Source organism: Lates calcarifer, linkage group LG15 (assembly GCF_001640805.2).
Source record: "Lates calcarifer isolate ASB-BC8 linkage group LG15, TLL_Latcal_v3, whole genome shotgun sequence".
In the NCBI taxonomy this organism is placed as follows: Eukaryota; Metazoa; Chordata; class Actinopteri; family Centropomidae; genus Lates; species Lates calcarifer.
The window spans coordinates 2,600,712-2,628,046 of NC_066847.1; the positions used below are offsets into that span (position 1 = coordinate 2,600,712).

Consider the following 27,335-nt stretch of genomic DNA (forward strand, 5'->3'; position numbering starts at 1 on the left):
TCCTGAACCACAGCCACCCAGTTATCATTGGTGTTAACAGTTACCATTTTCCAAGCTGTAAATACAGTTTGTGAGATGCAAAACTTTGTATTTATATGCAAGTTCCAATCTTTGGCCATAAATAAAACATCAACTGATATTATCTTACTGCTGATACATCTGCATCATCGTACATGCTGTGGACAAAGGATAAGGATCTTCTATACAGAAATGCCAGAATAATCAAATTTGAGGTCATTTAGAAACAGTGTCACCGTTACCTGGTTTGTTTTCAACTGCAAAATGCCCTTGTGATTTTATTTTCTTTTTTTACACCATATTCATTTTGACGTTCAGAATTTATGCTGAAGTAAACACATTTCCAACTATATTTCCAGTTTTTTTAAATAAGTCAGATGGATGTGATATTAAGTTTGAGTAGAAAATCACTAAATATATTAAATACATAAAGTTTAGCATATGAGTTGTGAAAATTATCAACATGCTACATGAAAATGCTAAGTATGTGTTGGTGCTTTTTTGACCAGAGTCAACTTTTCATTTTGGTTTTTAAGTTAATTACATGGGAATTATGAGACCATCCACATGGACCTACATCCATCAGAAAGGGAAAAACAAAAAACAGGACAATAAAGTTAAGCTTACGAACCACACACCCCACAGTGACAGTTAACAACAATGAGGCTCAGACTGGTGGAGTGTGTGAAGACAGCTGGTTATCATGAAAGTCTGTGCCGCCATCTGCTGGTCAGTTGATGTACTGCATGCTATGTCCACTCGATGGATGGAGGGTTGGATGGATGGATAGATACTCTCCTCTGACCTCTCCCGCACAAGGAGCCTTTCCATCTGCAGACCTCCCATTCAGTGGATGGGTTTTGTTTTTTTTGCACCATTCTGAGGAAACACTAGAGACTGTTGTGTTTGGTGTGAACATTAACTGAAGCTGACCTGACCTGTATCTGTATGATGTTATGCATTGCACTGCTGCCACATGATTGGCTGTACATGATGGACTCAAGGGGGAAAAAGAAGATTATGATACCTTAAAGTGCAGGTGTTTGTCTTCCCTAGCTTTGTTTTTATTCTTTGTTATTTTTCCATGTTTTCATGTATTTGTTTTGTTATGTAACTATAATTTACATGACTTTGTCTGGCTTTGTAATATTTATACTGTGAGGCACACATCACTTTACAAAACAGTCACAAACTGTTTAAAGGCCCATTAGTCAATCCCAACAGAATTTGTAGGATAACATTTATCTTGAACTAAATGCATTAAATGAGTATATTGCAAACCAAATCCTACCCTCATTGAAATATAGTGTTAACACGATTACTGTTAGTATGGACTCATCTGCAGGTACCATTTGCAGACACTTGATGGCACCATTGATGCATTAAGAGCCGTGACTTCTCTATCCATCTGGAACCAGTAAGCCTTATCGCTGCTTTGCATTTTAAAGTCTCTGCTCACCGATGCAGTGTCATGACAACAGAGCTTATGTTTTTGAGGAGTTTCCACATGAATAATTGTCAGAGAAGCTGCTGTAACATGAGTGAACATGCATCACAAACTTCACTTTGTCAGGGCCCATATGGTGTTTCCCCAGACTGCTTTCTGTGAGGTCCTTTTGAGTGCTGCTTTAAACCTTAAAATTTCGACATGAAAGCACCTGATTGCTTTCTTGTCAAGTGTTTGATGAGAAGAGCGTCACCATTATATCTGTCCTTTTGATATGAAACTACAGCAGGAAACAAGAGCCTGGTAACAAGTTAACAAAACATCCATGCAAACACCTCCAGTTATCATTTTATATCCTGCTTTTTAAATTTTTAAATTCATACAAAGTGTAAAAACAGCAAGTTGTAGTTTTAGAAGGGGTTACGTATAGGGTTGTTGATTGGCTGGGTGAAGTTGCATGGCAACGTCAAAGACCATAAAACACTAGCTTCATGTTTGTTTGAGAATGGTAAGAATCGTCACGTTTAACTCTTACCAAGAGAGTCTCCAGGTGAAATCAGGAAATCCTGATGATGAATTAGACTGAGAATTGTCCCCGTTTGAGCAATATTTTGAATCTGTAAACTGATTTTGTTCAGCTGTTGAATTTGTGTGCTTTGATAATATATAATAATAATTTTGAAATTCATCATCAGTGAGCAGTCCAGTTATAAGTAAATATGAGATGTAAGAAAACAGGATTAAATCTTTATTGAGAATGGTGCTTCGTTTAGGACCATTACAAGGTGGTGTGATTAAGCAACAACTAAAACCTTTCCATCTATAACATGATGAACATTGTTGACACTATTTCCACAGTAACAAAGGTTTAGTGATTAAATGTAACATGGCAGACTTTCACATCAGTTTATTGCAGATTGTGGTCAGTGAAAAGACCAAAGTCATAAACTCCTGGAAGTCCAATTTATTGTCCCCGTCCATATCCAAGCCCTTTATCATACGGTCAACCGTGGCTGGATCAGAAGTGTCCTAAAACAGAAGAATCATGAAGTAAAACAAACCAAAACAATTTAGTTTCACAAGACTGAATCCCAATGCACACATAACATCCCAGTAGAAAAGTGCAAACAACTGTCATAAGGATGTGATTCACTGTTGAATCCTGATCAGTGTTTAAGACCGCACCTTTTCTTACCGGGCATCGCCCATGTCAAACCTGTTTTTCTCTGTGAGCTCAGACAAGAACACAAGTGCAGAAATCTCCCAAGTGAAATAATTCACAATAATAAGTCCTGATTTTGGTTGTTACAGTATATTATTACTTTAAGCGAACTCCACAGTTGTACAAAAACTATTAAAATACATCAGTGAGTCACACTATTTACTCAAAAAAGGAAGCTATATATTAGTGAGAGCCACAGACAGGCTGGAGAAATACATGTGTTAAGAAAAAAACTTAAGACAAAAATTTCATGGAATTTGTTAGCAATAAGAAAAATATAGAATATCATCAGACTTATCCTTGAAAAAGATTAATAAGCACCACTACGTAAGTATATTGAGAAAAACTGTGACATGCATTTTATCAAACTATACAGTAAAGTGTAGGGACTGAACTTTTGCTCTCTGAAGAACACTCACCCCAATTAAGAGAGGAAATTCCTCCTCAAGCAATTCTTTAGCCTCTTTTTTGCTCAGGTGATCCTTGTCCCCATCTTTTCCAGCATGAGTATGAAACATTTCGGCAAGTAGGAATACAGCCACTTCACCTTTGCCAGGCTCCTTATTCATCTTTAGTCCTGCAGTCAAAACCTGGAGAGACAGTTGAATTCACAAACACACAACAGAAGTTTTGAAAAGGGCATTTTATTGTTGTTTACTGGAAAAGATGAAAGCTAAAGAATGTAGGAAGACTATAGTCAATATTTTGTTTATATATGATAATGATAAATAGTGATAGCATTATCATCACATAAATATAAATCTGAGTAGCAATAAATAATTATAAAAATAATAACAAATAATAATAACAAAGTATAATGCAGGACATAATATTATCTCTCCCTCATAGGCTGAATGAGTACATGAATGAATTGAATAAAAGGCATGAAGAAAGGCGTGAAGAATGACAGCAGTAGTTAAGACATATTAAACATCCAAACTTAAATGTCTAATATGAAAAGTCCTTTTAACTGCTCTTTTAATTTTTACTTTTGAGGAGTATTTTGAGTATTTTAAGTTTTTTGCAGGTTTATTATTGTAATAATTATTATTATTTATTCCCATTATAGAGGCACTGTACAGGGCTGAATCTTATCTGCTGTATATGTGGAGAGACATCAAAGCTGTCCAGTGTCATCAAAGCTGATTAGTTGAACTTATTTTGTGAGGATAAGATTGAAACATCACAGCCTGTAATGCTACTATCATTGCCGTCCAATAGATAAATTCTCTCTGTAGCATTTAAAAAAAAAACTATAATATAATCAAAATTGGAATTATTATTATATTTATATTTCAACTCTCACCTGGCAGATCTGACACTTGAACCATTAAATGTTCTGAACCCGTCACAAATAGAAAACAAGAGGAACTCACCTGAACCAGTGGTGGGAGAGGAAGTGGCTGCTTCTTGCATCTCAGCAGTTATATAGGCTCAAAGCACCAATGAAAATGAATCAATCAGATAGACACTTCCCTCTTCCCAGGTGGATCACGTTGCGTGCAACAGAAAGCCACATGTGAATTACTGTATTGTATAACACAACAGACCTGTAGCAGCAAAAGCATACAGCGATAGGAATGTAGGTGTGTCGGGCAGACTGGTGAGCCAGCAAACACAGCCATATTTAGTTTTGCCTGTCTCGCTGTTTCGTCTAACGTACATTTTAATCAAAAGCATATCTGAGGAGCTGTGTGGTAATAGACTATTTGTGCAGTGGGTCAGAGTGGTTAATCTAGGTAAATTTTGTTTCCTTGAACATGCCACAGTCTTGTGACCATTTAAAGGGTCAGTTCCCCTCAAAATATTTTCTTTCTTAACTTAGCCACAATGAAGTTTTGAGATATTCACCACTTATTCTTTGAGGGTCGCAGAGGGCTGGAGCTAATCCCAGCTGACACTGGGCTAGAGGCAGGGTACACTGTACCTTGGACAGTATATCAGAGACAATACATGTTGTAGCCTTCTGTCAAGGGTCTCTGTACCATGAAAAGCAAAGGCAACCCTGCTTCCTGAATGAGGAAAGTAAGGAAAAAGGGGATGTAAAGACAAGGAAAGCAGAATATAGAAGAGGAGTTCTCCCTTGCAAACCAAGCATGTGGAACCTACAGAACAAAAGTGTTGTATTTAGTGACAAAAGATGAAATTTGAAAAAAGACAAAACCTAAACAGGAACTTAGCATCCTAGAAAGGGTGGTTTCATCATTCCAGCTGATTGGTCAGTTGTGCCTGATGTGATTCTCTGAATCAGGTTTGAGTTTAAGAACTTGTTTGTACAAGCTCCAACCAATTCGGCAAAGAACTGTTGGGCTCTGTGACCACACCTCTCTTTGTTGTTGTCTCTGGTATCTCTGTATAAGGGTAACAAACTGAGGTTCTGCAAGTACTTTGTATTTTGTTTATTTAGTTTGGCAACACATGTGAACAACTGTCATCAGGACCACACCTTTTCTTACATGCCAAACCTGTGTGTTTATTTAGGACCCCATTACTTACAGTAATAATATGATCATTTAAAGTTTCAAATCTGTTGATTAAGATTTTCTCAACCCAAAGTGTTGCTGTTTTTTGGTGCTGGAACAGGTGCAACACACCACAATACATTGCAGTACATTGAGACCTGTTTTAAAACCACTGGCAGACAGTATGAGGGTGGACTCATGAAGCATACCACTGCCTGATGGTTGTAGTGAGAGCATAATTGCTCTCACTGTTTGCTTGGTATTATTTTCTAAGTATTTGGTGACAAGTGGGACAAACCTGCTTTCCAGGAAGTGAAGTCTGTTTAAAATCAACAAAAAAAAAAAAAAACAAAAAAAAAACAAGTCACTCAGTTCCCACACTGCAATGTTTTGTGTGTGCCCTGTGGGTAGGAAGGTAGCCAGAAAGACAGTGTGGTTTTGGGGCTGGTAGATGGGTGTGTAGTGATTCTGATTGTTATGCAACATTCCTGAGTTTTTGTTGCAGATCTGATATTAACATGTGCTCTTTTAGTAACCATAGCCATAGTCTTCTTCCAACTGTACCAAGTGTATAGTTGCCGAGCCCCACCCATACCTCAACCACATTTGATCTAAACACACCATCTCTGAACATAATGCAAAATTTGCAGAATCATCCTCATTTTGATTTGCAAGTACTCAAGAGTGTACAGTGTCAGTATGCAAAATATGATGATTGCCAACAGTGTCCATGTCCTTGTTAGGAGTGCAAGCATGAGTGTGTTCGCATGAGGTCAATTCATCATTCCTCAAACACCACATATCTGATTTTGTTTTATTTTTACATGTAAATATTCAGGAGATGGTGCTTCAAAATCCAAAGCCAGCAGGAGAGGGTGGTTGTTTTAGACCTCTGGGTCTCGTGGAAAAAACAGTTTTCTTTTGTTCTCTCTTTAATTCTGTTTTCTCTTTTTCTGCTGTTTCTGTTTGCTGTGTTCAGAGTTTAAGAATGAAGTGTATGTGCTGTTTTGTAAACTTTGTGTCACCTTTTCAAAAAACTTGTAAGAATGCATCTCATTAGCAGAACAAACAAAGTCCTTCAGGGTGTGCCTGCGTAGTGTCTATCTACCACCATCTGGTGGTAACAGGACAGACTTGTTAGTGTGGTAGGCAAGCCTGTGGTTAGTACTGGCTGCAGTATCATGTCACCAGAGCTTGCGTTTCTGAGGAGTTTCAGCATAAATAGCTGCCAGACAAGCTGCTGTTGTATAATTTAAGAAGCTTCATGACTTTGTAAGGGCCTGTATTGAGTTTCTACAGACTGCATTGTGTACAGTCCTATTAAGGGCTGCTTTTAACCTTAAATCAAAATCATTGGGACCAGTCTACCAGACTTAATCACCATCTATAGCACTCGCTGTCCATGCTGTGTGCACATCATTTGCATTGCTGCAGCTCTTACGCAACTGTTTACACATCTGATCGGTCTGATGCTGCGACTGTGCCTTTTTCAAACTATTGTCTTACTGTGCTGTGATAGAATACACTGTGTATATTTACACATATGCACTTTTTGAATTTAATTTTGCTGTGTCACTTTTTGAGATGCTCTACAGAATCTCGTTATTACTGACAATGACAATAAAGAACTGAATAAATGCTCATTTGCCCTGTGTGTTGATAAAGAGAGGATGTAAGGCCATGTCAGCCTCTGACACTCTGTCACATCACCTGTGTTTCCAAGGCTAGCTAGCTGTGCTGTAATCACTTTTTAGACAAATGTGGCACTTCCCTTCCACAAATTTATAACAACCCATATTATCATGAATCTATATTCAATTGAATCTGAATCCCTCCCCATCTGCAAATAAAAGGAATTAAAATATATTTTTTTTTTTCACTTCAGATTCTGATGGGTCAGTGAAATGTTTAAAGACATTAAACCATCCAGCTTCTTTCCTGAAATAACTGACAAGTCAAAACAGGAGAACATTTTTATTAAGATCAAAGACTTTGGGAAGGACAAGAAAAAAAAAAAACACTGGTTAACAGTGATGAATCTTTTGCAACATCATAAGGTGTTGTGGTTAAAGACATGACCAACTTTGTTAGTATAGAAATTGTATGAAGTTGGGGCATCAGTCTTTCTTCGCACCATGGTCCTCCGACTTGCCTTTGTTGCAGCTCTTCTCACAGTCCATGAAGAATTCATTGCAGGCGACAGTCATTGCAGCGACCAGAACGACAAACTCCTGGAAGTCCACTTCACCGTCCTTGTTTTCATCCAGGTCATTCAGTATCTTCTCAACCATCGCGGTGTCCTTGCTGGTCTAAAACAGAAGCACCATGCTGAAAAACCGAGCCAGAGAAATTCATTTCACAGGATCAAACTTTGCTTTGGACAGATACTCACTGCCAGTGTGAGTTCTTCCTGTAACAGGTTCTTCAGCTCTCCTTTGTTCAGCTTGAACTTGTCGCCTTCTCTCCCCGAATAGGAGTAGAACACTTCAATGAGGCTCACCATAGCTTCTTGCAGGGGGGACATTTTCAGTTTTACAGCAGGAAGGACAAAGAAGGCGGCCAAGAGTGTCTGTTGAAAACAAAAAAGTTTTATTACTGAGCAGACGAAAAGCATAAAGAAAATGACAGTTCAGTGATTTTGAGGATTTCCACTGGGCAGGGACAATACAAAAGGGAAAAATCATTTACAGACAGGTTGGAACAGAGCAGTGAAAAAGTGTGATTCAGATCTGTATGCAGAGGACCAGCAGCCTCCATCACCTGTATCAGCTCTGGTGCACAGGAAATCTGCAGGAAGATAAAATGTTTTTTTCCCCCCATTTTTCCAGGAGTTATGAGGTTGACAATGATGTTACTCTGCCTTTCAACAACGCTCCAGAGGGCCAAATGATTCAGTGACATTTTTACATATTAGCACACAATAGATGCAGATGTTTCCCAAAAGTAAAACTAAAGTTGGAAACAAGTAAGGAAAAGGAAAATACAGGACGAGGCAGTCTGCAGGGTCACAGGTCGCCCTGAGCAACCATCAGCTCAAAACATTTTCATCTAGGATTTCATCTTAATTATGTTTCAGCTTTTAGGTCTTTCATCTGTCAAATTACTGACATTTGTTAGTAGACCACATCTCTGCTGTGCAACATATCTCAAGCTTGGCTTATGCTCGAGTGTCCCACTTGTGATAGCTTCTTTAAAACCTTGCTCTGAAACAGGAATCAAAGCTGGATCACTTGATTTCTCTTGCTGAGTTTTAGTCATTTCCTAAAAATACCTGTATAACAGATTCACTGTTGTTTGGCATTTTCTTTCTTGTTATTGATTGGCTAGCACACAGAATGTTGTTAGCCAAAAACAGAGACTTCAGTCTGTTTTGTCATGTCATGACATCAATTATCAGTCTGCTGGAAGTGAAGGGTAACTGCACCAAGATACAAGAGGGAACTGAATAAAAGTATCCAGAGGATGTAGAAAAATTTAATGCTTAAAACAAACATGACCACATCTTGTGTATGACACATGAACACATTTATTAAACCTGCTAATGTCTGTGCCAAATGAGCTGCAGGTGTTTGAGGGTCAGGAATGACACAGTTAGACTGTTTAAATATCCAACCTCATACCTGCCTTTCTCTATCAGACACCTGAGAGGCTGCTGCAGGGGGGGCTGAGTCATTTCACCTCCAACCTCCATGAACCAGTGGAGGACAAAGGGCAGACCCCCTGCAGAGCATGCACATAAAATAGTTTTAGATTGTGGCTTGCATTATGTTACCTAAACGACCTGATGCATTGATGCTGAGGATTAACCCTGAGAGGTTCATGTGTCGCCGTTTATACTGTCTGATGATTCTTATCCTGCCTATATTGGCGCTCTCATCAATAATACAGCTGCTCTATACCTGTGTGTGAATCTGAGTAACTTCTCCTACATGACTTCACTGAATGATGCGGCGCCACATTCCCTTAATTAGTCTCGATGATTGCTGTTAATAATTCATTTCACCGAGCTAATTAAAAGCCTTTGAATGTCAAATGCAAAGGCGATGTTAATTAACTGAGGCAGAGACTAAACCACGAGCAGTTTTGGGAAATGTCAAAATCTCACTTAAAATAATAAAGTTGCTTGGAATGAAACACTGAATCAGTTTTACGTTTAGCTCTAACTACTCGCTTCTTCAGGTAATTAAATAGCAGGAACTCACCTGGACAGTGATGCTAACAGGTGCTGGTGGAGGTAGCTTCAGCTCTCATCCCCATCAGTTATATGGACTCCTCTCACGTGTGCAAATGACCCAGAATCAGATAAGCGCCTCCCTCCGGACAGCCGCAGCCCCACCTGTGCAGCAGGTGGGCCGCCTCTGGCCCTAAGGCCAAAACAGGCAGTACGTGGCTTGCAAGAGAAGCACAGCTGTAACTAATAACACTGTTGATGACCATTTAGGTGACTGACTGACAGAGACCCTGCACCTAAACACTGCAGCTATTGTCAAAAAAGAGAATAGCTGAGAAGTCAGTAACCAATGAAAAGTGAACCTGATAAGTATATTATCACCTGATAAAATTATGGCTGTCATTAGCACAAAACTGCATAACCTAAGGTGAAACATTAGCATGAACCAGGAGTCTAACTGTGATTATTACAAATCTGAGCTGACTGTCAAACATGAGGGGGGACTATAATGTCATAATTCCATAATTGCTATTTTAGTTGCTATGTGTATACATATATACAACATATACATTCATATGTTGTGGGTTTGTTGAACTATTTTAGATATCGGATGAGTTTTTAAGTTTATATTTTGCACTGTTTGCACATAAAAATGCTCATCTAATTTTTTTTGTTGAATGTCTTTCTGTCATTTACTGTAACTAAAGTTAAAAGTGCCAAGCTTAATATTCTATAATATTTGATATCAGCAAAATATTCTTTCTGTCTGAACAATGTGTCTAGCCTTCAGTCTGCACTCTTACAAATGGGCAGTTGTCGAGATTTCATGTGATACATCACAGCTAACATTGCAGGATGCTTTCCAAACAGTTTAGAAAACAAACTCTGCAACCTCTTATGTTTTAGGAAACAACAACACACAGTATCTTCATTTTCGGTCAAAATTTTATCTCCATGGCATTTAGCTTTTGACACAAAATTGATTCTGACCTGAGCTCTGAACTCTGTGTTACCATGCTGTATGCATACACAGTTTAATATTCATTGCCTTTCCAAAAAGCCTGTGTGCAAAATGCCAAATGAAATACTCTCAAATTTCTTGACACCTGTGAATGACATTTGCCTCCAGAGCTGTTAACTATTCTGACAAATAATACAAGAAATAAGTTGCAGCAATTCTCTCTTTTTTTCCTGCCACAGTTTTTCCCTGTGTGCTGCCTGTAATCCTCAGGTACCTTCCTGCAACATCATTTGCAATTAAGGGAATGATTATGCTTGAATGACAGTGCAACGTGAGAAGCAATACAAATTAAGTGCAGGCCGGTCAAATGAAATCCTCTGTTCACTGAATGCAAACGATCAGGGTTGATTTACATCAGTATCTCCAGGTGGCCAATATGAAGGTTTTATGGAACTTTGCATGTCTAGTTAATTATTTACGCTGGGGCGCCAGAAAGTACATTAGATATCTAACAATGCTGCAAAGAAATTAAAGGTTGCAGCAGTTATGAGATCATTTGCTGAGGCTGACACTGAAATTGCTCTCTGACTTTACATCAGGGACACACAAGACAATATTTACTGTATGTACACTGCAGAATATTATATATCTTAATAATACAGGGAAGTAAATCCCTGATGTCAGTACAAAGTTGGCTGTCTGTACTGGACTAAATAAATGTCTCTGAATTTGGCATTTGATCACATTAACAAAAACCTGAAATGTCATCAGATCAGAGACAGATTTTCTCTTCCTGGTTTGATGAAAAGTAATACCTAAAGATGAAACACTTTCTCTGACACGACCAACTGAGACAACTGCATGTGAAACCTGGAACAAAAAGTTTTCCTCATCTCTCTTTTAGTGGGAAACCAAAGCCAACAAGGTCAGACTTTAACAGTAAGAACTAAAACATTTACATTTTTATTCAGTTACACAACGATGCATGAATACTGCGTTGTAAGACTTATCAATATTTTACATGTCATAACAGTAAGGCACATACTGCACATGAATATCATTTCTAGAGCAGGAAATACTAAAAGTATACACATACTAAGAGTCTGTCATTTTATGTCCCATGCCTGAATGCCTTATATTTAGATATATAATGCATTTCTTATATGCAGTGATAAGGACTTGTGCAGCTCATCGTTCACTCACTTTGTCATTAAAAAAAACTACAAAACTTTGAGCTCTCTCTCTCTCTCTCTGTCTGTGTCTGTGTGTGTGTGTGTGTGTGTGTGTGGTAATGACAACATCCATCAGAGGATATTAAGTTCAAGGGTGTCATCTACAGGCTGATTGCAAACTCTGCAAATGGCCACACATGCAAACTTTGCAGGTAGGAGAGAAACAAATTCTTCTTTTTTTAAACTGTCGTATAACACTGATGCAAATCTGAATATAAAACATTTGGAAAGAATCCAAAAAAAATCCAAAATGCTTTCAAAAAAGAGTAACCATCATGGCACAGGTCTGAGCTCAGCTCAAATCCAATAAAAAAGAACACAACAAAAATGTTACTAAAAAACATTTGCCAACTGTACATAGTATGCTTCTTATCCAAAAAAAAGGAGGGGGACATTGTTGTTTATAATACAATTTCTTTTCATGACAAAATCAGGGGCAGTGACTTGCTTTATCTTCTGATAGTTTTTATTTACTTATTATAAAGTGTGTAAAGACACCTAAAGGATAAAACACCATGATTTACTGCAAGGATTTTTTTTTAAATACAACCTGACCCTTACCTTGGACTTGTTATAAACACTTAGCTACGTTTGTCATTTCATGCAAAAAAAGAAAAAGAAAAAAAAAAGTTGACTATGTAGAATGTGAAAGGAGTCACCAGTAGTGACAAACCAGCGGCTGTTTTGGGTCATTTAAAGAGCCAGCGATAAAGGTGTGTCTGTTCATCTGCACCCAAATGGCCAAACATCTATTAAGTTTAAAATAATTTCTGATGGGATTTGTCCACTTATTTCCACATGTGATGAGAGGTTTATTAAAAACATATCTAAGGCAATTAACAACAGTGACTTACGAGGACTGATAAAAGCAACACAATCAGATCAAGTTAAGACGAACTTTTGGCAGCAATCAAATCAGTGATTATCAGACCATGCATGTAATAGTTTAATACAGGAACAGTCCACTTGAAAGAGCGGAAGGCCTACAGAAAGCTACTTCAGTTTATGAGTCAATTAGCACACACTCAAAGAGATGATACAAATATAATTTCCTGGAGTCCTCAGTTGTCTCTCTTGTGTACTTTACTTTTCATCACTAAGCATTGCCTGTACTCAAGAGCCAGCATAGATTGCTGAATTGAATGATATATTGAGATTCACTTGTGATTTTGACTATTATGTTCCCAGGTATGTTAGTAATCTTCCCAAAACACAGCATTAAGTGTTGATATTATGTGGTCTGTACAGCCTTTGACTCGGCTGTGAGATTTCCGAGATGGAACATTTGTGATCTCATACCTCTTAGGGCCAAGAATGTAACAGAGTACGGTCCCTTCACAATGCGGCACCTGTCACCACGTCTTCCTGGCACCTGGCTTGTTATCCTGATTGCAACATGGGAGATCTCATTTGAGCCGCTGAGTTTGTGGCCTTTCAGCGCCTGTCAGCGGGCACTGGGTCTGAGACGCTCAAAGGGTAAGTGGAGCAGAGGGCATCAGCTCAGCCCTCAGGGATAACATATCAGAATGCCATAGGCAGGTAGGGCTCATGTTATTGTCTGTCATCTTAATGAGACATTGGCTTTTGCTCCCAGCTTGGCATATCAAAAGGTTACCTGAGTTCAGGCTTTTGCTGACACAATACTGAAGAAATGTAAGCTAGTGGTCAAAATGCCACCACAGGTATTTGTCCCTGATTGGACAACTCATGATTATTCCTGTTAATAATCTTGTTTCCGAGTTCCTCTTCTTGATCCATGTTAGGTTTCACTACTTCTGGCCTCTGATCCTCCATAGGGAGCCCAATCACAGAAATGCCACCCTCAGATGAAGTTCTGCTCTTGACACTGTGTGTACCCTCTCTGGTCATTGTCGGCTTGCCCAAAACACTCCTCAGCTGCTCCCAGAAAAACACCTGCTGGTTGGCATGCTGGGGCCATTCCAGGTACGTCTTAGTACTGAGCATCTTCTTAAGCTTGCAGTACTTGCTGGGCAGGGAGTTGGGATCAATGGGCTCCTTTACCACCAGGATAACATCACTGAAGGTCTTTCCCATTGCTCTCTGCTGGGCAAAGTACAGCTCATAGTTGCACCACTCACTGTTAACAAAATGCCGTGAGAGGACAAATATTACCTGAGAATGGAAATAAAGAATAAGAAAGAAAGGAAGTTACAACATGGATTTAAATTGCATATTTTACTTTATATAGGACATGATGTAGCTATGAACTGTCTATCTAAAAGTAAGCTTTAGAAATTAGGGAAATAGTATGGTACTGGTGCTGAATTCTTCTAATCTTCTGCATTACAACCCTTCTTATAAATCCTAGAAGCTTTCAAAACAATCTACACCTACTGTACTCCATTGCACTGAATAGGTGAAGTTACTAATTTGGCGAGCAGATCAGCCAGAGACCAAGCTCTGTCTCACCACTAATTTAAGAGGCTGTTGCATAAATGACCACCATAAAAGCTGACTTCGGCCAGTGGTGCTGGACAAACTTGAAAACTATGGCCGAAGGTCAGCACCAAATGCTCAACAACAGCCCAGTGGAGCCCAATAGTCAACATTGTCATCTTGGTGTATCATGATCCTAACATCTGCCTTCTTATTTCATTGCTCAGCCCCCAGTGTCACAAAAGTCATCGTGTTTTGTGGAAAGTTCAGATCACTTAATCACATAAGATGGCAGTGGAAATTCCCGTAGGGGAAGTAACAAAGGGAAGTCAATGTTGAAACAACACTAAACCCCATCATGGCCCAATCCTTAAACTTAGAGTACATGATGGTACCATTGCCAACCTTGCTCAGCTGAGACAGTTTGATAAACATTCTTCCTCAAGCTGTCTGCCCAAACTCACTGATAGGTTTCACTATGAGTATTTTCTGGGGGTGTAGTAATTCTGAAACCAAGACCAAAACTGTGATGCCAATGTTCACAATCTTTAATTGTGATACTGTGAAATCCTCACCCTGTCCTGCTGCCACCACTGCAGGTGCAGCCTATCATTGCATTACTAATGTAACTGTATGTGTAAGCCAAATAATAATTATTGTATTTAAAGGTGGGGCAAGCTGTGTAGTTTGTAAATATTACACTGGAAACTCTACTGCCTGATCAGCCAAAGGTGGGACTTAGCTCCTCAACCTATTGGAAAACACCTAAACTGATGAGAGATGTGGATCAGGGCCTGTACACTCTCCCATCTACTTGTGATATTGCCTTAACTTAAATTTCATGCATTACTTGAGTAAGTGACTGACTGAGACCTTTGATTTATTAGAACACACCTGTTGAGTGATTATAGTTTCCATCTGCTTTTAAGCTATTAAATAATTGATAACAGTCAACCAAGTACAGAAATGTAAATCCTTTGGAACTGAATTGAACTGATTGCAGAATCTTTTCACCCCTCACAATTTACTGAACTTATTTGCAATATGTATATGTACTGTAACTGTCGTGTGTATCAGTAATACTAGATCCTGGCATGTACACAAGACTATTATGAAACTACATTTTGGTACCTTTCGACTGTTTTCAATGTTCTCAATGATGTTATCGATGATCCACTTTCCTGGCATGAAATCCCTCTCATGGATACACAGACGGTAGGGGTTTCTGTTGTTCTCCAAACAGGGTAAGAGCTCGTCCCTCACCCAGTCTGCATCGGAGTGGCTGTAGGATATGAAGGCATGATAGGTAAAAGTCCCTAATTCCCCTGCTGCTTTTTCCTTATGAGCTCTGTATTTGGCCCTGATGATCTGATATGTGGCTTTAGTGTACCACGGGAGGTCAAAAATATAGCAGATCAGCATCAGTATCAAGATCACTGCTGTAGTGGTTGCAACACAGATGACGATAACTAGTCTGATATCACAAGCCACGTGACCTGGGAAGTATTTGGATATGACTGTGTTAAGGAAAGCCTCTGGGTGGTAGCATCTGTAGTTCCAAGGCCAGTCTGTGAGGTTCACCTTGCCTTGTGAAATTGTGTCCTGGACGAAAGCATGAAGCTCACAAGTGCAATGGTAAGGATTATTCCCCGCTCTCAGTTGAGACAGCCGAGGCATGTCCTGGAAGGACGCCTTGCTAATGAGGCCAAACGAATTCCCATCCAAAGCTAGTGACTGCAGTGACAGACTCTCCCACTTGGATGGGATGAACTTGATTTTATTCCCACTCAGCAGGAGCTCTTTCAGGTTAGTTGCTTTCTCAAAGTACATCATGTCCAGCTGGTCCAGGTTGCAGTAAGACAGGTCCAAATAGTGCACGGTGGTGGGCAGACAACAGAGGGCTTCACTTACAAACTGATTGTGGTGAGCGATAAGATGAGTGATATTTTGTTGCCAAACACAGTCCTGACTGTTTTCAGCAGATCCAAGTTTGTTGTTGCTTAAATCCAACACCTGAAGCTGCTGGAACTCCCTTGTTAGTGATGACAAGTCTTTTAAGCTTGTCAGTTCATTCGTGCTGAGGTTGAAAGTGTGAAGATTTGGCATGGAGCCCTTATAATCACACCGCTGGTTGAAGATGAATTCATTCTGTAGTCGATTATTGGAAACGTCCAGGGACTCCACACCCTCCATCTCAACCCAGGAGTCACAAGGCACGGAGTTGAAATACACATACCGAATGGACAGATCCTTAATTTTGTTGAACCAGGTGAAACGCCAGTCAAATCTCAGTATATCAGGATTGCTGATATACCTACAAGAAATAGAGCTTGTTATGGTCAAATAAAAAACAATATTATTTATTTCATTCTACTACTTTATACTTTACAGTGGCACATGGGAGGGTACTTACCAAAGATCCAACTTATCTAGTTCCAGGTCTGTGATGCTGGAACCTGCTCCACTGTCAACAAACGTGGGTGAACGGGCAAAGTCAATGTACTGAAGTCTCAACCATTTGATAGGGGTGACCTGTAAGTTCATTAAAGCCATCCTCAGGAGATTCTCGTTGAATTTACCTCTGTGAAAGATAAGCTGATTGGCTGTGATGTCTTTTAATCCTTGAAAAATGTCCTCCTTCTCCATGTAGTAAGTGAACTCAAAGAGATTACGGAACTGGATGAGGCTGAATGTCTTGTTGGCGAGGTCTCGTAGCATGTGAGGGAGAGCACTTGGCCGTTGATCTATGGCCATATCGAAGCCCATCATCTGCGTCTGAATGATTTCTAAACTTCCAGGCTCATAGTAGCTTAGATTGGAGGAGCATTTGACTGAAAATCCTTGTAACTTGATGTTCTTCAGTGGCTGAAAATCTGCTTTCTTTAGACCCATCACCAGAGGACCACCCATTGACAAAACCTGGAGTTTGACAAATTTGGAGAAGCTATCAGCTAAAGTGGCATGTTTATAAAGGTTATTGGACATGTAGAGCTTCTTTAGATTCAAGAGAGGCGTCAGAGCTCTGGCAGGAATTTCCTGCAGGGAGTTATTAAAGATGTCAAGATGCTCCAGTAGCGTGTTGTTTTTAAAGGCATCATCGTCAATGTGTGAGATGTTATTGTACTGCAGCAGAAGCTTGCGAAGCCGAGGGAGGCGGAGGAAGTCATCAGCATGGACAGCTTGAAGTTTATTGTAGGAGAGATCTACAGCTTCAAGTGTGGATGGAAATTGTCTCCAGGGGACACTGTTGAGCTGTCTACCCAGACAGTCTGCAGAGCTGCCAGAGTTGTAGATGCGACATGGTCCTTCCTCAGTGTTAGAGATGGGGGGTGAAGATGGAGTTGGGGATGTGAGTGCTCCAAGAAGGAGAGCACTGAAATTAATCACTTTCCAAATCATTGTGACAAACCTGTAAAGGAAGAAGAACAAGAAAGGTAAGCTTAAGCATTTTCTGTTTTTCAGTGAAAAGGTGGCAAAAAATAAATTGTTTTTTTGACACTCGGGGTATTCAGCATTTTCCACATGCTTCCATGTTTCATAATTTTCATCTTAAGAACCTTTCCTTTTCCTCCAGTACAATTAATAAAGAAATACTTAATTGGTGTATATTGTAATATTTACTCCACTACATGGCAGAGGCATTATTCAACACAACATAATGTTTCTACAGCAAATTGAAATTCCTCTCTTTCCTAATTTTCTGTTAAGTTCATGTTTTCTTCTTTTTCTTTCTTTCAATCTCTCTCTATCCTCTCCTTCCTTTATCCATCCTTTTTCTTGACCTTACTTCCTTTTTTTTAATCTATTTCTGTCATTTTTACCCTTTTGCTTTTTCACTGCTGTCACTCAACTGATGTGTAAGCATGAAAATCTCCCAAAATGAAGATACAAGGACATCATCTCACAATAAAACTGAATACTACTCCTCTTCAGAATGAATGCTTTTACTTTGGATGTTTGTTTACTTCTTACTGGATAGGAAAATTCTAAATGCAATAATGTTATATGTGATAGATAGTAGTTACGTCACTGCAGCAATTGCACATTTATATACATAAGTATAGAATCTCTCTATGACCCAGGCACACACTGAAGCACACACACACACACACACTCTCTCTCTTTTCATCTCTGTGAAGCCCCCTCAGCATATTCCTATTAAGAGATGGCTCAATATCTTGGTCTATGCTGTCAATGCATCAAATGAAAGTTATGGTTTGCAGAACAGCTCTGTGCGGAGAAAAAGTAACTTGTGAGGCACAAGATAACACCTGTTATGAAGTGGCATCTTTTTCCTGTAAAATGGAAATTCATACTTTTTCAGTCAGATAAAGATAGAAAATTAATAGCACAGGGAGAAATCAGAGAAAACGAGATGTCCGAGTCATGATGTGACAGAAGAAAGAAGGAAATCTTAACCAATTTAATCCCAAATTTTTCCCAGACAAGAAAAGGGTTACATTCAAACAGGACAATGACCTTAAGCACACAGCCAAGACAACACAGGAGTTGCTTGGGGTCAACTCCTCCGAATGTCCTTGCCCAAGCCCTGACATGAACCAAATCAGACATCTCTGAAAAAGATGAAAAGGGCTGTCTACTGACAGTCCCCATCCAATCTGACAAAGCTTGAGAGGATATGCGGAGAACAATGGCAGGAAAACCCCTGAATCCAGGTGTGCAGTGCTCCTCTCATCATACCCAAGAAGACTCTATGCTTCAGCTATAGCATATTTGCTGGAAATGCATTGATACATCATTTAGTAACATCTTTAGGGCCTTATAAATGAAAACATTTTTTACGGTCACCATTGTGACCGGTGGGATCGACCTCTACAAAATCTTTGATTTTCATAATTTCACATCAAATCATTAATGTTCCTTTGTAAAATAGACAGTTTCTTGGTTTCAAGGTCAAGTGGGTCTTGCAAGACACACAACAGACATGAGGCAACACACATCATTGTGCAGTCATGTGTACTAAGGCAGCAGATCTGCAGTGAAAAATTCTCATCCATATAGAACAGACATTTTCATTGGTCCCCCACTATACAACAACACCACATCATACGCTGCACACTTACCTTCTTAAGACTAGTTTCCTGCTTAAGGCTGCTAACACAGACTCTTTAAAGTCCCCTCTCTTCAACCTTTATTTATACTGCTGGTCCAAAGCTACACATTCACACAGAGACGCCGTAAAGCTTTATAGCCTCCTTTATAAACAAACCGTGTTCCTTTTATCTGGTCAAGAAGTGACGTGACTTGAATAAACATGTGTGTCTGTGCGGATATGGGTGCTACAAATACATTGTTTCCCTATTTATTTTAGGTTATTATAGGTCATTATAAAGGATTACTGTATGGCTCGTTAAAGTGTGTCAGCCTGTTAAGTGGAGCAGTATGTTTACGAGTTTGATTCAGAATGGTGACTAAATCAAAATGAATTTACAACACAAGCAAAAACATGGAGACTGCTGGGAAGATGATTAATGTTGCTTTTAGGTATTCACTCGATAACTAGACAATCACCTCTCATTCCCCTCAGGCCAACAGTCATCCGAGTCAGTCATTGTTTAATACAATACAGTAAATGAATGACTCTATTCCTTGGCTGACATCCAGAGTTTACTGTGTGGCCACCATCTTCCTTCTTTGTCTATAACATCTAACATTGTTTGTGAGAGAACACAGCTGCCGTGATGCTGCTTCAATGAGGAAACCAGAAACACTCCTTAGCTTTCTAATCTGGTCAACAGTGGACAGCTGTTCCTGGAAATTGACACTAGATTAGATGAACATCAATAATATTGACTTAGTGAACTCCTCACATGACAGGCTGTAAAATGATGTTGTATTATAACCTGACAATAACAAATCTTTGCGAACCAGTAATATTCAGTTTAAGACTTTTCCAAAATGCATTCACATCTGAAGCATTCAGTTGATGTTCTCAACCAGAGGTAATAGAGACACTGAAGGGTAATGTGAGGGTTACTGGCAGTTTATAAGTCCTTGGGGGTAAGTCCAAGTCTAGTTTCAAGTACTGAAAAAACAGTTCCAGGTGCAGAAGAGAAAATCCTTCAGATCTCTGGTCATATTCCTACTTAAACACACTGACACTGTACCTGAACATCTTCGTTCCAAACCTGTGTAAACTGAGTTTCATGGCTGGGACCATTTTCATCGCACAGGCCTAATAATTAAATATTTATGCTGTGTGAGGCCTGCCTACCTTATTCATTTTTTTATTGTTCTTAGATTTTATAAGGTCAACATTTGAATGTCTTTGCTGTCAAATATCAAGTCAAGTCTTAAGTCATTCATGTCCCCTATAGGACTCAAAGGACTTGTTTTAGGCCCGTTGGACTGTGCAATGGATGTCTTGTGAATGGTTACAAATCATCGACATCATCTGTGATCACATCATTCATCTGTGTTACTCTCATGAAAATACAGCAAAAGCAAACTGTGGCAGTCAGTTGTGGCATCTATGTGTTTAAGTCTATGGGTGCTTACGATGTTTGCATCAGGAGAGAGCAAGAGAGCACCACAAGGCACCTTTAAAGGCTTCTTTAAAGTCTTCACAGTTTTGATTCACATTCTGGCTTTTCCTAGAATAAAACCAGTGAGTTTTTATTCAGATAACCATACTGGTGTTGGGCTTGTGCCCCAGCAGAGCTTTATGCCAAGCAACACTCTAACCTTCAATCACGAGTGGCTGCATCAAATTCTTGCACCATGTCACACCTCAAGTGAAAAAGACAAAAGCTGTCTCAGGTTTGGTTGACCTCATTTGCCCTGTGAAACTAAGCCTGTGTGCTCCTAACCTACAAGCTTTGAGCTCATGACTTCCACCTGGTTTGACATTAACTTGCCTTGCAGGAGATTCTGTGTAGAGAATTTAGAGGTTGAGTCATTTAAGTTCTGTTTACACTTGTGAAACCCTCCTGTTCTGCCATGTGCAGCCTTATCAGGAGAAGGAATGTGCACAAATATGCTGCCAATGCCACAGGCTGTACTTCATCTTTTAGTATTATTTTTCTTAACTTAAAACGTGTGCTGACACTAAAGTGACTGCAACACCACACCAAGCTGACAGATTCTTACAGGTCATACAATCCAAAACACCTACACATGTGGCTCACTGTGTATACATATAAAACATATGGCCTTCTTCCTAGTCAATATTTTTCACGTGCAGCCTGGCTCACTGCCAGGTTCATATAATATGGAGCGGTAAAGGAAACTGGGAAACCCCCAAGAGCCCATAGAGAGGTAAACTATCTATTTTCTCTGCATCCAAGAAATAGCTTTAACCATTGCTATCGTTTAAAATGTATGGACTGACACTCTCTAATATTTGACATCCTACAGCCTGGAGAAGTATAATTCCAGCTTTAGTATAATGGATCAAATACATTAAGCTTAAAATACAGCTGAGGGCAATAAAGTAAAGCTGGTGGTGATTAAGTGCAGCTGGAGGTGGTGCCCGGACACCACGGACATGTAGTTGTTGTCCTTATACTAGTTCCTAGTCTGCCTGGGGTCATCTCGGAAGAGTGCATGTACAGTTGATACCTTGTAGCATAGTGGAGGGTCACACATTGGAAGGTCTGCATGTCCACACAGAGCCTTGTGTGCAACTTCTGATGGTGAAAATTACACCTTACAGATTCTAGCAGACCCTCATGGGTGTGGGAAGTGTAACACTAGCTTTAGTGTGACTAAATAATACTCTGATTTGGCATTCCACTTCCATAACATTGCCGGACTCACAACTGTCACTTTACAAAAGCATCAACATCAATGCAGCAGAGTCAGAGATGTAATCGTTTTAATTCCACATGCTCCTTTTCCTTGTTAAAACCAGACACATATGTTGTCTATAATGCAACTCCACTGGTGACAATTCTGTTGGAGGTTTGGGTTAATGTAGCATCAAGCTGCTAACCTCAAGCAGAGATGAAGAGAGGGTAACCCAACCAAGACTGACTCGCTTCCTTTGGAGGCACAAAAAGCTTTAGACAACTTTTTGCACATTTGCAGTACTGCTCCCCAACATCTGAAAACCATAGCAAATGGCTTGTGTTTATTTTGTCTAGATGGGTGCGGATGTAAAACTCATTCAGAGGATGATCTGTCCACGAAACTGTGGCTAAAATGTAGAGTCCATGTCATTCTCTAGGTGATGCTTTTACTGTGTGCTCCATTGTATTCTAGGCTCCACAGTGTGAGGTGGTACTTGCACACAAAGCTAGCGACCAGGCTGTCACAGAAACAATAACTGGCTCTATCATTGATTAAACTATGGTATCTCTCTGATATGCCATGAATGGCGTCATCCAGTGAGCTCAAAGCTCTATTACTGTGTCTGATATTTACCCAGCAGTCAATAGTTAGTAGCAAACAGCTCTTTCATGGACACCTGTTGGCAGCACTGTGCCCACTGCCCTGTAGCACACATTAATCTGGGAGCAGATGAACTGATGAGCGTTCTTTACTCTGGTTTAATGACGCCCCGCATTTATGTGTTACGCACAAACACAGCTGCTCGAACTGCGAACACTCTGCTCCAAGGTAAACATGTTCATCCCCTGCATCAACAGATTTTGCTTGTGTTTATGTACTGGTGTTGTTTATGTCAGGTCAAGTGTTTTCTTTTTTTCCAGTACTGATGCTTTCTAGAGGTAAAGAGCAGTGGTCTGCATAAATGAAATGAAATGAAATTAGCTGGTCACCAAAATCACACCCAAAAACATTCACCACAACACTCACCTCTAAAGGAGTTAAAGCAGTTTATTGCTATGCAACGTAATCTTCAACCCCCTTCTGGTTACTAAAGCAGTATTACACTTATTTACAGTTAGTTAGACTCACAGTACTTGCTTAGGATTAGTAAAATACCATGGTCTGGTTTTAAAGCAAACAAGATTCACAGTGACTTCAGACACAACGTATGGATTTACATTTAACCAAAACCACAATCTTTTCCTAACGTGTTTTTGTTGCCTAAACCACAGGACTCTGGATGTAAACCGCGGTCTCTCATTTTGATGGTTGTGCACTTTTTATGCCTGCCATCCACCACAACTTGCCTCTGTTAACATTTCATGTATGTGGACACGAAGTGGTGTGAGCGCACATTAGCAATTTTTAAAATTACAGATCAACATTGTAAATTACATTGTGGAGTAAGTCAAAACTTTGACTGTAGGCAACGGGCAGGACGGGGCAAGAAATCAAGAGGAAGTTATGAGTCAAAACACAAAAGGTAAAATATGCAACTTCCTGAGTGTGCTGTCAAAACATTTTTCCTGTCTGCATCCACCCATTAACCAAAATAAAAAACCAGTGTCAGTAAGAACAGTACTTTAAAACAGTATCAGCCTTTTTACTGTGGTTATTTTGATTTGTCATAGCAGGAAAAGCAAAAGGTGCGACATAAAACTCACACTATTAGTCACTTGTATTTGGTGAGTCAACATGTTTTTCTAAATAAGTGTTTATAGCCGACAGCCTCATGGAGTTGACAAGGTGAAAATTTGTCTAATGTGTCATTATAGGCAATAGATCTTTGTCGTTATTGTAATTTGACATGTGAAATAAGTGTAACCAATAAACATGACTACCTTAAAATGAAGTTATGCCTTCCAGCCCCAGGGCTCTTGTATTGCAAAGGCTGGCTCATTGTCACAGCTTATTACTAAACACAGCCATCGTTAACGTTATTAGTTCCATCTGTGCTTTCCCTGCTCTGACAAGTCAAAATATCCACAGTGAGAAAGGTTTATTATATGAGACACACGAGGAATCTTTTATTTAGTTTCATTTGTCCTGTAAGAATTAAAATAAATAAATTCTTTATGAAAGCAGTTTCAAGGGAAATAAAGAGAAAAAGAAGGTCTCAAGGAGCCACTCAGTAAGCACAGTTCTAAGGCTTCATCATAAAAAAAGTTGAAGTGTTCTGTTTCATCGCTAAAACTTAATGTGTTTCACAGAAATCTAAATATTGTCTATTGTGGCCTTCAAAAGGGAACAAATCTCAGCACAGAACAATGTGTGCTGTGGTCATGTGATTTGACTCCACCTACGTGTGTCATTGTTTGGGCTGTACTGTGTGACAGATATACATCTTTTCTGAGACTGTCCTCCATTAAAAAAACAAGCCTGAAGGTCATCTGTGCAAGCAGTTTACTATGTTCCATAGTTTCATTTTATTATTAAATGAATACTAGTGGCTGTAGTAATTATCACAGGAGTAAAGGTCAAGTGACTTATTATAGATACAAAGTCTGTGTTAGGAGAAGGTTGAGGCGGATGGGTCGATAAAACTGGACTGTCACACAGGAAACTGTTTGTTTTCCATGTGAAACTGATAATCAACATTGTTTCTTTTATCCATAAATGCATGTTTAGTATTGATAGTATGATGATGAAGGTCTAGTACACCTGCTGCTGGTACGTGTCTATGGGTTATATTCAAAGATAGGGACAAACAACCTATTTAAGTCAGTCATTTAAATGCTTTTTCTGGCTAATATTAATGTCAGACTAACCAAGCCAAACCCTTTGTTTAATGTGTGTGAGAAAGCTCACATTAATGAGGTGGATTTGCAAAGTCTGAACACTTTCTTCCCTAAAGTCTGATACATTAGTGATGTGAGGCAGCTTTCAAACTTGTGGGCCAGAAAAGCTGTTTTGCCATCAGAGAGCTCAACAAGGTCCTTTAAAATAACAGAAACTCTGACATAAACAGAAGCCGTAAAGGACTGAGATAAATAACACTGTGCAAAATAAAACTGTTTGAAAAAGATTTAAGGGGGCGAGACAGCAGCAGGGATCTGGTGACTTCAGTGTACAAACAAATCCCTTAAGAATCCAAAAGAGCTTTGGTTACACCTCCTCACTCTCAATAAAATCTGCAGTTTGTAACCATTTCAGAGTGGCTTTAGCCTACCTAACACATGCACAATATAAGCACCTCACAGTGTTGCAGAGGAAACTCTAAAGTCATTATGAGCCAGGCAACACTGACGTGAACAGCTGCTCAGAACTGCCTGAAATGAGCTGATTTACCACTGGAGCTTCACAGGTGCCAACAATTAGCTGACTGATTGCCTGAGGAGACGCGTGTCTTCAAGGATAAGCCTGTTGTTAGGTTTTTTTTTATCATTACCAACAAACACTGAATTGATACTACTAACAAGTATTGCCTATGTAGCCTGAAGTATACCTTCTGTTGTTCTGCTGTTATCCAGAAACCACAGGGCATGCTAATTGTAAAGAAGAAGTCACCACCGGATGTTACAGCTGTTTTGTGATTAAATAGCGTGGTTATTGCACAACAAGGAAGTTCTGGTTAATCAACAGTGGAAGACAACAAGTTCAATTATTTCAAGAGAATTTTGTTCAGAGAGGTTTGTCTGATTCCTAATTACTCCTGAAGAAGTATCTCTGAACTGCTAAATGCTTGAGACAAATAACCACTCAAACTCACATTCACACCTATAGGCAATTCACAGTCACTAATTAACCCAACGTGCACGTCTTTGGACTGTGGGAGGAAGCTGTAGGACCCAGAGAAAACCCATGCTGGCATCCGGAGAATGAGAGAGTTCATCAGACATAGAGCTGGCTGACTGCTTCTCATTGCCACATTGGAAGCTAATAAGATAATAGCACCAGGCTAAACCTGTATGGAGCTACAACAGTGACATTAAAATGTTGACGCTGAAAATAAAATTTGCTTTTCTGCTTTCAGTGACAGTTTGAGGGGAGGGGCAAGGAGCACTGTTGGGCGGAGAAAAGCAATCTCTACATATAGGCAATGTGTCCTGGGCAGTACTATGCAAATGATATGCAGTTTATATGTAGATCTCACAGTCCTTGCCCCTCCCCTCAAACCCTGCGTCGCCACGCCAAAACAGTGATACAGAGTTGATAACCGATATTTGGAACCGATATTCATTTGCATTCATTTCAAGTGAAAATATCAGCGTCAAAATTTTGACTTAACTTTGTTGAAATGCCTCTAAGCATGTTTATTAAACAGCTTTTCAGACTTGCAACATGTTAAAGTTTTATATTTATATTATATATATATATATATTAGACAACAGACATCTTTTTAAAATTCTGACAAAAAGTGCAGGGAGCTCCCAGGCTCAGCAGCATGTCTTATAAAGTTAAATGAAAACTTAAACAAAATAATAAATAAATCAATATCTCCCTAAAGTTTTCTACAGTAAATCAAGAAACATATATCTGCTCTCTGGAGCTCCACCCGGCAAAACTTTTTCTCCTCTCCACCGTGTGTGAGAGCACTGTGCATGCACAGCTTTCACTGCTGATTGGCTGTTACCCCTGCCGTGGCTCTACATGTAACCAATCAGATGGCGCTGTGGGTGGGACAATGCTGGAGACAGAGTAATGACTGCAGACAGAGAGGCACGGTGATAATCGGCCCAGCCAATAATCAGTCTATCCCTATTTGAAACAAAACAAAACAACTAATCTGTGTCTGGACTCAAGTATTCAAGCTTAAAAACACATTCAAATTCATCTATAAAACCTTTTAGCTGCCATTTTGTCCACACCTCTGAACTGTTAAGATATGTACAGGAAGCTAACAGCTATTGAAGCAGAGAGGGGAATTCTTGCACAACTTTTGCTGCTTCCAAGGGGCATGGAGAAGGGAAAGGGCCTAAAGAGGTGAAAACTCAAGCTACACTTATAATACGAAGAACAACTGTGCTTGTGTTAGCTTGGCTGGAATATTGTATTGTATGTAATAAACTATGTCATCTATAAAGAGTCGAAAGCCACCATGGTGATAACTTGTTTAAACAACAACAGGCAATGGACTAAAATCACTTTCACGTAATAAATTACTTTTATTTCAGCCCGATTACTTCAAGCTGTTATCATATCTTGGAAGATTGTTCAGCAGTTCTTAGTCAGGTTTTTGGGCTGGGATGACTAAATGATGATAACCACTTATCAGAGTACAACTGTTTACACCATACCAGCACTGTATGATTGCCAGATCTAAAATCTTCATCACTTAACAATTTACTTCAGTGAATGTCACTGGTTCACATCGACAAAAGTAATGTGTAAGAATCTACTACAGCTAGTCATAAAGGTTACAAATACAACAGATTTAAATGGCAAAAAAATGACTAGATTAATTTGTATATTAAGAGACAAAACAAGGAGTTTGAAACAGACACACAAGACTCACCTCAGGGTGGTTGGTCAACTTGGCTCCTTTTTCTTCAGTTTGACTTTTCACAACACATTTTAACCTGCGCTGTGTTTTAGAAGCTTGGTCAGAAGTGACTCAACACAATGTGTTAGCCTGTGGCAACCCTGTCAGCTCGGTTATTTTCTCTCTCTCTCTCTCCCTCTCCCTCCCACCCT

At 39.5% G+C, this 27,335-nt stretch overlaps 2 protein-coding genes and 1 long non-coding RNA gene across 5 annotated transcripts; all 3 read right to left on the reverse strand.

The window, feature by feature from the left end:
* Nucleotides 1-2,200: 2,200 nt before the first annotated feature.
* Nucleotides 2,201-4,553, reverse strand: LOC108883169 (uncharacterized). 3 transcript variants are annotated; one of them, XR_007814636.1, is made up of 4 exons: nucleotides 4,539-4,553; nucleotides 4,064-4,165; nucleotides 3,107-3,277; nucleotides 2,201-2,494 (listed from the first exon to the last, which is right to left on the reverse strand). It is a non-coding gene; the product is annotated as an uncharacterized LOC108883169 (long non-coding RNA). The 3 variants fall into 3 exon arrangements; XR_001960892.2 differs by lacking the exon at nucleotides 4,539-4,553 and having other exon boundaries at nucleotides 4,064-4,173; XR_007814637.1 differs by lacking the exons at nucleotides 4,064-4,165; nucleotides 4,539-4,553 and adding an exon at nucleotides 3,994-4,017.
* A 2,556-nt stretch (nucleotides 4,554-7,109) lies between these two features.
* On the reverse strand, nucleotides 7,110-9,480 carry LOC108883167 (protein S100-A1-like). Its single transcript, XM_018676079.2, has 3 exons — nucleotides 9,352-9,480; nucleotides 7,542-7,718; nucleotides 7,110-7,458 (listed from the first exon to the last, which is right to left on the reverse strand). Exons 2-3 carry the CDS (start codon nucleotides 7,671-7,673, stop codon nucleotides 7,267-7,269), a joined length of 324 nt encoding a protein of 107 aa, XP_018531595.1. The 5' UTR covers nucleotides 7,674-7,718; nucleotides 9,352-9,480; the 3' UTR covers nucleotides 7,110-7,266.
* Nucleotides 9,481-11,228: 1,748 nt separating this feature from the next.
* Nucleotides 11,229-27,321, reverse strand: tlr18 (toll-like receptor 18). Its single transcript, XM_018676080.2, has 4 exons — nucleotides 27,157-27,321; nucleotides 16,324-17,319; nucleotides 15,042-16,224; nucleotides 11,229-13,646 (listed from the first exon to the last, which is right to left on the reverse strand). Exons 2-4 carry the CDS (start codon nucleotides 17,307-17,309, stop codon nucleotides 13,179-13,181), a joined length of 2,637 nt encoding a protein of 878 aa, XP_018531596.1. The 5' UTR covers nucleotides 17,310-17,319; nucleotides 27,157-27,321; the 3' UTR covers nucleotides 11,229-13,178.
* Between the last annotated feature and the right edge of the window lie 14 nt (nucleotides 27,322-27,335).